The 10,941-nt window shown below is 49.2% G+C and overlaps 1 protein-coding gene across 1 annotated transcript in view; it reads right to left on the bottom strand.

The window, feature by feature from the left end:
- FCHSD1 (FCH and double SH3 domains 1) overlaps window positions 1-10,941 on the bottom strand; it is a 57,601-nt gene that overhangs the window by 12,499 nt on the left and 34,161 nt on the right. Inside the window, exons 10-13 of the mRNA XM_015411128.1 lie at window positions 8,544-8,639; window positions 6,954-7,058; window positions 2,331-2,492; window positions 559-687 (exon numbers count right to left, since the gene is read on the bottom strand). Coding sequence (XP_015266614.1) covers window positions 559-687; window positions 2,331-2,492; window positions 6,954-7,058; window positions 8,544-8,639 — 492 coding nt within the window. The remainder of the gene's footprint in view (window positions 1-558; window positions 688-2,330; window positions 2,493-6,953; window positions 7,059-8,543; window positions 8,640-10,941) is intronic.

Below are 10,941 nucleotides of genomic sequence, written 5' to 3'. Positions count from 1 at the left end.
GCTCGAAAGCCAGTCGAATCCGACTCTAGGGTTGCGGTGCTCATCTCTGTTTCCAAGCCAAAGAGCCAGCGCTGTCCGAAGACATTTCCGTGGTCATGTGGCCGGCATGACTAAACACCGAGGCGCACGGAATGCTGTTACCTTCCCACCGAAGTGGCACCTATCTATCTACTTGCAATTTCTTGCTTTCGAACTGCTAGGTTGGCAGGAGCTGGAACTAGAGACGGGAGCTCACTCCGTCATGCGGCACCCTCGGGTCTCGAACTGCTGAACTACCGACCTTCCACAGCCTGCAGTTCAGCGTCTTAACCACTTGAGCCACCGCAGCTCCTTGTTTGATATAATTCCCTGTAAATGCGATCCCTTCTTTGGTTTACTCTCTTGCAATTAAGGCACTTGCTGACCGTGCCTGAGGGGGCCACACCCTAAAAGTCTGGACCCTCCTTCAGCCTCTGGCAACGACCCAGAGACTGTATCAAGGCTTCAAATGATCAGCTGCTGTGCAAAGGGCACACGGCAAGAAGGCGTTCAGGTCCAGGAGAAGAGAGGCGCCATTACCTGGTATGGGAAGAACACTCTGCAAGACGAAGGGTAGGTGCGGGTCATGCCCGGGCTCGGCCGAGTGTCCTCAAACAGTTCTGTGCTGTCGTCATAATCTTCAAACTCGGCCGGATCGAATTCCTCTGCCTGGAGAAAAGTCCTAAGTCATTCCTGGGGCATGCACTCAGTCGAGGATGGCGGTAGGGCATGGAGGCATAAAAGTCATGTGCAGCACAGAAGGTATGGGGCTGCCGGGGCACGAGAGAGCAGAAATGGCAGACCCTGGGTGAAGATTCCCCACTCTGCTATGAAAGCTTTGCTAGGCGACCGTGGGGCAGTCTCTCTCTCAGCCTAACCTACCTCACAGGGTTGCTGTGAGGATAAAACGGAGGACTGTAAGCCACTCTGGGTGCCCACTGGAGAGAAAAATGGGGTATAAATATCTAAATAAAAATATTAAGTCAAGATTCACCACAAGTCCTTCTCCCCCATTGCCCCAGTCCTCTCCCAGACCCTTCATTCCCCTCCGTTCTTCTGAGAACCAAGGGGCTTTGAGCAGCTCCGGCAGGAGAGGGTCCTTGTTTCTTGCACAGGACCCCTTCCAATCCCCAAGGCCCTCTCACTCAAGGGACACAACTACCAGCCAGCCACACCGCCCGGAAAAAGCCACGGAAACTCAACTGATGCACAGGAGAACAGCGCCCACACAGCTACAGGTATGTCTGAAGGGCCCAGAACTGAGCTCTCCTTTAGGGAATATTATTGAAATGGGCCAAAGAAAAATTAGTCTATAGTAATGCTTCTCCACTGAAGAGTGGTGAATGCTGATAAGACTCTAGAATGAGAGGAACGGCTTAAGAGAGGAGAAGAAGGAAGGCAAGTCATCCAGCCTCACAGTTCACTCTGAAGTTTGAGTCCAGTGGCACCTTTAAGATCAATGACGTTTATTCAAGGTGTAAGCTTCCATGTGCATGCTTGTTGGTCTTAAAGGGGCCACTGGACTCAAACTTTGTTTGTTTAATTCGATTTGCATCCCACCCTCCCCTCAAGCGGGCTCAGGGCAGGGGTTCCATCACAGTACAACAAACTGACAGTCACAATATATCTAAAAACAGCAATCCACAAAAGAGCAGTGCCTCAACAGATCTCAGCAAGAAGCAGTTGATTCCCATACCACTTCAGACCAACACGGCTACCCACCTAAATCTAAGTTCATGCCAAGATACTGATCCAATAAAGCCAGCGTGGACCTATCCTTTAAAAACAAGCAATTTTTTCCCTTTTAAAATGCTAATGGAAAAGAAGGGAGCCTGTTTTTGAGCAGCACAACCAAAAAGAGATTGAAGAGTTAAATGCTCTCTTCCCTTCCCTGCACAACCCCAAGGTGAACTGAGGCTGCACGGACATGCAGTTTGCATTCTATGGATGAAATGAGACTTGCAATCTTCAAATCATCTGTTTGAGCCCCCTTTTCTCAGCGAGGTTTTCAGAGGGTCAAGGTGGAGACTTGCGTTTGTCCTCTGATCTGGGTAAACTCAGAGACAAATGAAGAAAGGGGGGAAGCACGTTAATGTTGTCTGAGGGCCTGTGGGGTTCAAAATGCCACCTGAATGGGCGGGGAAGATGCCCTACTTCAGAGAGCCCTGAGAAGAAGAGAGGTCAACTGGGTGCACTGAAGAGGGACCAAAGCCGTCCAGATCCCTCTGCCTCCACTTGCTCAGAACAGGAAGATTCCCATTTGTGGCCTGCCGTCTCTCAGAAGCCACGGGATGGAAAGAGACTCCTCTTACCGCTGGAGTGGAGCCCCTCTCGGATCTGCGTGCTTCGCTGAGCCGCCGCTCTTGCTCGATTTCATCCAGGACTTGCCCCATGGCACTGGCTAGCCAGGGGTCTACATCCAAGCCAGCCTGCCGCAGCAGCAACAGCCGAGCCTCCGCCTTCACCTTGCTGACCTGAAACGGAGAAGAAGACCGCCTCGGGTGGCCGCCCACAGCAATTCCTTCCGCATGCAACCGGCACCCTAAAAAGAGCCAAGGGGCCACCAGGGACGGCAGGGGTGACCTACTGCCAAGGACAGACACCGAGTGGCGTTTGGAAGCAGAGAACCATCACCTTCACGACACCCGCAATCCCCTGGGCCATGGGAGCAGCGACACACCAGCACCGCCACAGCACACAAGGACGTTCTCCACTTCCACCAGTGGATACTGTTCGATCGGGCTAACAAAGACTCGGAGAGTGGTTTCAGCTCAGTGATTCAGCTTTATTGAAGTAGTGAACAAACACTCAAACGCATTCAAAACCAGAACAGATTAACATTGGGAGCTAGGCTCCTTTTAAACATTCCCGGGCTAATGTAGCCACACCTATCTCTCCTTATATATAATTGAATAGTAGGTGCCAAAGTTCTAATTCTAAAATGCACTCCCTTAGTGTATGGCTGATGGCACTGCTCCTCAGCATATATCACCACCAATCAGAAGGCAAAGCCCGGGTCCCGCCCACACCACAACTGCTGCGACAACCTGGTCTTTTGCATATGGAAGCTGATTGGACTTCACTCCATTCCACACCTCAAACTCCCCCCCCCCGCAAGGCAGTTGGAATGTCAGTTGCCTATGGAACCTGCTGTATTCTGGTGGTGTGCAGGTCCCAGGTTCATGTTTTAAAAGCAGACTAACACTGTTTGCCCAAAGCCAGAGCACTCTCCCAGAGCCTCTTTCTAGATCCCGTTGTATTTATTTCCACAACGGGCCTTATTTCTAGTTTACAATAATCAACCAGTGAGGTTGCTTGGATAAAGACCAATGAGAGTCTTTCCCTCTCAGGGAGCCAACATAGTTCCGATTGGCCGCTGTTGCAGAGCGACCAATAGGGAGGCAGGTCGGAGGAGCCTTCGTCAGGCTTGAAGCTTTACATGAGAATTGAATGAGGTGATTCATGTAAGTATTCCAATACATTACAGATACTGGCACCTTTTCTCACTTCTTTGTATCCCCAGGCCAAATAAGGTTTTTTGCCACTTTCTGGCTCTTTATTCCCAGCATGACAATGACCACACTTAAAAGACACAAACTGAGTCTTTAAGATGTGGGAATCCTGCAGTCGAGAGGGTGTGTGTGTGGGGGGGGGGGGGGGTGAGAGGCCACTGCAGTGAAGTCAGTGGTGCACCTTCTCCAAAAGGGGCTGGGCAGAATGGAGAGGGACGGTCCTCTGGGACCTTGGGCAGGAGATGCCTGGATCCCAGCTGCCTGCTGGAGTTCTGGCAGAAGTCAGCAGTGCTAATTGAAGCTGATGACCTGGGTGTCAGGAGAGCCTGTCCATTCAGTGGCAGAAGGGACTGCAGGGGAGAGATCCCGGTTTTTCACCGATCCCCTACTTGGAAGTGGAAGAATGTAAAGGAGGGGGAATACAGCACGCAGTGAGCTGTGCTGCTTTGTCCCTGGTGTGCTAATCTGATTTGCAAGGAGTTGCAGTTTATTTTGGTGAGTTATTTTGTGTGTGTGTGTATGTGCTTGTGAGCCCGAAGTCACGGTGACTTCTGGCGACCCCTAGTGGGTGTCAGCAAGCTGCCAATTGTTTCATGCTTTTGAATTGTACATTGTATTCCCCCCCCCATTCCTCGTATGGTACGTTACTTCATCTGCGCATGTCCCACCTCCTCTCCTGTGTTAATGGTAACTACATTCCTTTCCATGTACGCCAGCAGTGCTTTGCAGCTCCCTTATCTAAAAGCGAGCGGGTGGTTGATGTTTGGAGTCTTTTTGCTTCGGCTAGCCTGATATGTTTTGTGAGAAATGCCTTTTTGTTTTAATTGTCTCAACAGTTACGTTCTCAAGGTTTGAGCGCGAGAAGTCTGCTTCTGGCGCAAGCGGGAATGTTGTCTATTGGCTCTTAATTAGTTTGAACTGCTTTATGATATCTGTCTCCACCCCCTTTCAGTCATTACTGACAGAAATTGTGTTCTATCCGTTTCATGGCTCTAATAAAATAATACCTTCAAGCAAGCGTGTATCTTATTAACGGCTGTGATTCTGACAGTGGGGCTAGGTCCTTTCAGAGAGGTGGCTTGATATTATCTGCCTCTGTGTCCTGGCCCTGGTATTCCTTGGAGGTTGCCCTTCCAAGTACTTGCCAGGGTCGGTCCTGCTTAGCTTCCAAGATGTGATGAGATTGGGTTTGCCTGGGCTACCCAGGTCAGGGAGTTATTTGCAAGGAGTTTTAACCTTGGGAACACATGACCCTTCTCAGCCCCCTTTTCCCACCTCCAGATTCAGCCTCCTCATCCTCCTTAATTTCCCAGTCAGGTACATACATGATTTGACCTCCTCCTCCTGCTTGGACTGCTTTGAGCCCAATGTGGGGGTGGGGTGGGGACAGCCCTTGGAAGCCGCTCTCACATGGTGTTAAGAGCCAGTGGTTCTGGAGAGGGCATCAAAAGGCTGAGAGCTGAGTTTTTGACAGTGACATCTGGCGCTGGCTACATCAGCTTTCTTCCACAGAGACATGGATGGCTTGCCATTCACCTGTCCAGTGCATTTTAAGCTAAGGAGGCGAATCTACTTTGTGTTGCTGTCATGGGCATGGGTGAGGATGAGCTGACAAAGCCTGCAGAAACCACCGCTGGCCCCTCTGAAGCAGCAGAGGATAGCTGGCAAGTGCCTGTAACAGCAGTCTTCACACCTGGCTCAGATAAGAAGGAAGAACGGCAAGCTGAAAGTTCTCCTGACTCACCCCCATGTGTGACTCGTTTAAGGGAGCGACTCCGGCAAAATTTAGCAACCAAGCAAAGAGAGGCCAGGCTACAAGGGAGGCGCTCAGCTAGCCCAGAGTTTTAACAGGAACCTGGGCGATCGTGCAGCTGGCTAATTGGTAACAGCATTTAACTCCACACACTGGGCAGTATTCTTTGTGAAAGCAACAAGTCAGCGTCATGCTGCCTGCATCCACTTCGGCTCAGCTCTTGCACCTAGACATTCGGACCCCCTGGTTTTGGACTTGGCTTTGTGTTCCTGGCTCCTGACCCCAGCTTGGCTTTGGACTACACTTCTGGTTAGTGATTTTGGACTTGGCTCTTTGTTTCTGGCTCTGCACTGTCTTCTTGGCTCCTGTCCTGACCTTGGCTTGTTCTGGACTCCCTTTGACTGACACCCTAGCCTGTGACAGTTGCTTACTCAGGCACAAGGGCAACTCTTGTGGTCATCCAAGGTATCTAGTCTCCCTTGTGAGGACCAGCAGTGCAGCATAGCAGAAAATGAGGTCCCGGATCCAAGGCCATTAACTGTACATGATAACCACTACCTTGAATTGAACCCGATAACTGATGGTGAATCAATAGAAGGAACTGCACAATGGCTGTGCAATGCATGTTCCACCTAGTGCTGGCCAGCAACTGGACTGTGGCATTGTGTACCAACTAGGGGTGTGTACTTGGTATATGCCGAGCCGATAAATACCCCAAAAATGCCTTATCAGTATTTTTCGTGTATTTATTCAGCTAAATACAGACTGGACAATCTGCTTCAACTACCGAAATAGCCACGCCGGAATAAAAGCCGATATTATTCAGCTTTTATTCAGGCACAGCTAGAAGACATTTAAAGAGACTGCGGTCTTTATAAATGCCTTCAGTTCACTCACGAGTTGTGAGTGAAATTCTCCACTATGCCCTATGGGGATGGTGCCCATAGGGTATAATGGAGCCAAATAAATTCGGGTTTCCCGAATATTTACTGGAAGACCAATACAATACCAATACTGGTATTCGGGAATACCAATGTTTTCCAGGTCCAATAGACCTGAATTGGAAAAAAACTATTATTTTTTTGCACACCCCTAGTACCAACTAGTTCCGGAGTTGACTTTAAGGGCAGACCCATGCAGAGTGCATTACAACAGTCTAGCCTCACTGGTACTATAGCATGGATCCATGTGTCTGATCTGCCAGCTAGGGGGCCATCTTCTGGGTTAAATGAAGATAGAAAAAAGCATTAGCTTGCTTCTCCAGACATAATGCTGGGTCTAATACATCCCCTGGGCTCTTAACTGAGTCAGCAAGGGTTAGATGAACCCCATCAAATGTGGGAAGCACAATGTCTTTCAAGACCTCAGCTTTCGCAACTAGCGTTTACAGCTCTCTCCATCATAAGGGTGCCTGGTAGGCTTCTCACCTCCCCTACATATGTGGCCCTAGATTAGATTGGTTAAATCGGAATTGTAAGCCGCTCAGAGCCCCTAGGGGGTGAGCGGGATAGAAGTCGAAGGAATAAATAAATAAATAAATAAATAAATCTTGCCCAGGAAGAGCAAATTGGGGACTGGGTGGTAACTGGCCACATCATTCTTCTCTAGCGAATGTTTTTTTAAAGTTGTGGATGAACGACAGACCAGCAAAAAAATGCAAGTAGACCCACCTCTGCCTTCCGGATATTTTCCTTCAAGTCTTCCATCCTTTTCTCCATGCCGGACATCTCTGTCTCATTGACCTGCTGCCTTCGGGCTTCCATTCTCTGCAGAACCTACAGCCCCACAAATACACCCAACATGGATTCAGGCAACAGGGCTGCAAACCTCTACTGATCGATCAATTGACTGAGGACATTTTCCCCCCTGCTCTTTCCCCAATAAGGACTCTAAGCGGCTTACAAAAACATACACCGACACCAGTTAATTAAACAACAAATAAACCAATAGGAAAAACTCACGCCAAAAGGCTTGTGCTTGCAACGCTCAGTGGTTCTGGCCCAAACTCACCTCCTTTTAACTGACTAGCAACATCTTGTCTTTCCCCTCAAGTTCTCTGGTGAGCTCTGAAACTGGGAGCTCTTTTGTTTTACCTGTTTTGGTGAACTCGTCCTTCAACAGAACACACAAGGCTGCCTCGTACTGAATCAGACCCTTGTTCCATCTAGGTCAGTATTGCCTACTCAGACTGGCAGCGGCTCTCCAGGGTCTCAGGCGGAGGTCTTTTGCATCACCAGCTGCCTGGTCCTTTTAACTGGAGATGCTGGGGATTGAGCCTGGGAGCTTCTACATGCCAGGCAGATGCTCTACCACAGGGCCACAGCCCCTTCTCAAAACCAAGCTGGAATAATGGTAGCAGCAGCCTCTGTTTCCATGCCCAGACTTGGGGAAGATTCTTGGGCAGGAGTGTCAAACATAAGGCCCAGAGGCTGGAACCGGCCCATCCAGGGCTCTTACCTGGCCCACGAGCAACTGGTATATATCGAAATGTAAGGTACTTCCCCTTTTATGGTACCCCTTGGGGGAAAAAAGACTAGTCTTGCATATGATTTATTTATTTATTTATTTCATTTCATTTATACCCCACCCTCCCCGCACGTGACACTGTCTAACCATCTCATCCTTTGCCGTTCCCGTCTTCTTTGACCTTCAGTCTTTCCCAGCATCAGGGTCTTCTCCAGTGAGTGCTCCCTTCTCATTTGGTGGCTCAAGTATTTGAGCTTCAGTTTCATTATCTGGCCTTCCAGGGAACAGTCAGGGTTGATTTCTTTTAGGATTGACTGATTTGATCTTCTTGCAGTCCAAGGGACTCTCAAGAGTCTCTCTCTGCTAGGAACCACTGCTTGTGTTTGTATTCTGAGTAAAAAGATATTATTGTTAATTGGGTTTGCCTGTGTCCTTTATAAAGTTTACATCTGGCATTATATTTTATGGCGCACACGGCCTGGCCCGACAAAGTGACATTTATGTCCCATCCGGCCCTCGTAACAAATGAGTTTGACACCTCAGTTCTTAGGGATTCTGCTGCAGACCCTTATCTCAAGGGGGTCTGCTCAGCAGCTGACAGGTGGCCCTGGGCTCTGTGTCTCCGTGTGCCTGGAGGGACCACGGCCACCCTGCCGGGACAAGGCTCCACCCTGGGGTGCCAAGGTCTCACCCCTGAGAAGCTTCCACGGAAAAGTAGCACACGCTCAAACTGCAGACACACACTCCCAGATGGAATGTGCTCCTGGCGATACAGGGCCTGCCTGGGTGCTCACCTGCTCACTGACAGTTTGGATCTTATAATCTTTGGCTGCCCGACTGGCCCAGCGACGGGCTTCCTTTTCCAGCCCACTGTCAACCAGGAGAGAAACCTGGGAAGAGAAGCACAAGTGAGGTTGATGTTCAGAATATAATCCTGTCTGAGTGTGTGTGTGTTTCCCCAGCCCAATTTGAGAAAACACTCAGTACAATCCTGTAGGGCAGAATCAGATCTTGTACTTTATTGATCAACAAAGGAGGAAGGTGCAGATCCAATAAGATTTTGGACCCCACAGCTCTCCCTAAGGTTACGATGGGAGACATAAAGTTTTATACCCCCTATCGCAGTCAGAAATAAATCATAATTATTGCTTCCATCAAACTTTGTCATATATCCGTCACACCATTCTGGTTGGGCCCAGGCCTGTAGGCTGGACTTTCTCAGGCAAAAATATACCTCCTTCAGTTGAACAATGGGCCTTCTTCTTCCCAGGCTATGAAGTGATAAAAAGTATCTAATGTAACAGATATGGGTACATCATGTAGTATGGTTTCCATCTAACGCAAGCTACCTGACATAAGGGACATGCGCAGTTACGACTGGGCATTATAAGCAAGGTCATAAGCAGTCAGTTACTGCCTGTCAGCATTTAGTATTTTTCCCAGAATGCATTTAAGCAATGAACCAAAGTGAATATCTGAATATGTGTTCATAACTGATTTCTGTTTCTGTAATTAGAATCATCAATGGCACTTAACATGTCTGTATGTCTGTGTATGTCAAAGGTGCTAACTGAGTCCACTAAGGTTAGCCTACTAAGTCAGACAGAGTGCTGAGTGCATAACGGTGTTTCATAAACTGTGCGTATAACAAGGTGAACAGGCCCGCCTGGAAACACTTGAGTTTCCCTTGCTGTTGTGGGAAGGGGCAAGGCCGTGTGGAGTTTTTATTGTGAACAGGGATCCCTCTGGCACCACACTCCTCCTCCTTCCCTCCTGCCCAGGAGCAGGCGCGGTCCTTCACTAACTGCCGCCACTCTGGTTCTGGGGTTTGACTGGGGAGGGCCCAGAGCACACACACATACACCCCACCAGCACCTCCTGCTTCCCGTCAGGGATTGCCCTGTGGTAAGGCTGACAAGGGGCAGAGGACCCAGACAGACTGAACAAAAAAGACCAAATACTGTGACAACTGACTAGAGAAGAGAACAGTTATGAAAAAGGAGAAGAATTAACACAGGGTACACCAAAACAGACACACAGAGCAAGACTCCCAGGTAAAGAGACTGGCTGGGGGGAAACGTGATACTGCCTAATGTAACTGTCTTACTTGATTTCTGTCAGTTTCAATGGCTGATCCCCTTTAGGTCAGACTTAGCCCTCCGCTTGTGGCGAGGGGTCAGCTCCTTTCAAAGGCATCTGCACTGCTGCCTGTGGTTGCCGAATCTGGGTTGGCAACACCCCTGGAATTGGGGTGGGTGGGTTGCGGAGGGACCTCAGTGGGGTATAATGCCAAAGAGCCCACTCTCCAAAATAACCATTTTCTCCAGTGAAGCTATCTTTGTAGTCTAGAGATCAGTTGTAACTCTGGGAGATCTTCGGGCCCCGCCTGGAACAGGTTTACAACCTTGCTGCTGCCCAACTTCAGAGAGGGAATAGCCTCCCTCCTACCAGAGCCTGGCTGATAACAACTCAGTTTTGGCTTACACGTCATTTCCATGCTAAAGCTAAAAGTATTATTACTCACATGTTAACTGAGTCCCATCTCTCTCCATGCCTTAGATATGTAGAGGAGAAACTCTCTACAATGGGAATATCCCCGGATTATTTAGCCCCCTTTTCAGATAGACAAGCCTAGGCTATCATTAAACAAAGATTTCTCGACATCGAAAGGCAAGAATTTAGGGAACGCGCAGCCAGCAGATGCTCCCTAAGCAGGTTGGGGATTTTTGACATGGGCTCTACTGCGAAGTAGGAGCTGCGGTGGCTCAAGTGGTTAAGACGCTGAACTGCAGGCTGTGGAAGGTCGGTAGTTCAGCAGTTCAAGACCCGGGTGCCGCATGAGCTCCCGTCTCTAGTTCCAGCTCCTGCCAACCTAGCAGTTTGAAAGCAAGAAATTGCAAGTAGATAAATAGGGACCACTTCGGTGGGAAGGTCACAGCATTCCGTGCGCCTTGGTGTTTAGTCATGCCGGCCACGTGACCACGGAAACGTCTTCGGACAGCGCTGGCTCTTCGGCTTGGAAACGGAGATGAGCACTGCAACCCTAGAGTCGGATTCGACTGGCTTTCGAGCAAGGGAACCTTTACCTTTACCTACTGCGAAGTATCTGTCAAATTTAACAGCCCTACATCATTGCAGAGCATACATGCTTGCACACTTTAATGTTCTGCAATCAGAGGTGCTTTTAGGGAG

This window comes from Gekko japonicus, unplaced genomic scaffold (genome assembly GCF_001447785.1).
Source record: "Gekko japonicus isolate JY-2015 unplaced genomic scaffold, Gekko_japonicus_V1.1 scaffold834, whole genome shotgun sequence".
NCBI lineage: Eukaryota > Metazoa > Chordata > Lepidosauria > Squamata > Gekkonidae > Gekko > Gekko japonicus.
The sequence above is the reverse complement of the archived record's forward strand: the minus strand, read 5'-3'. Positions and strand labels throughout refer to the sequence as shown.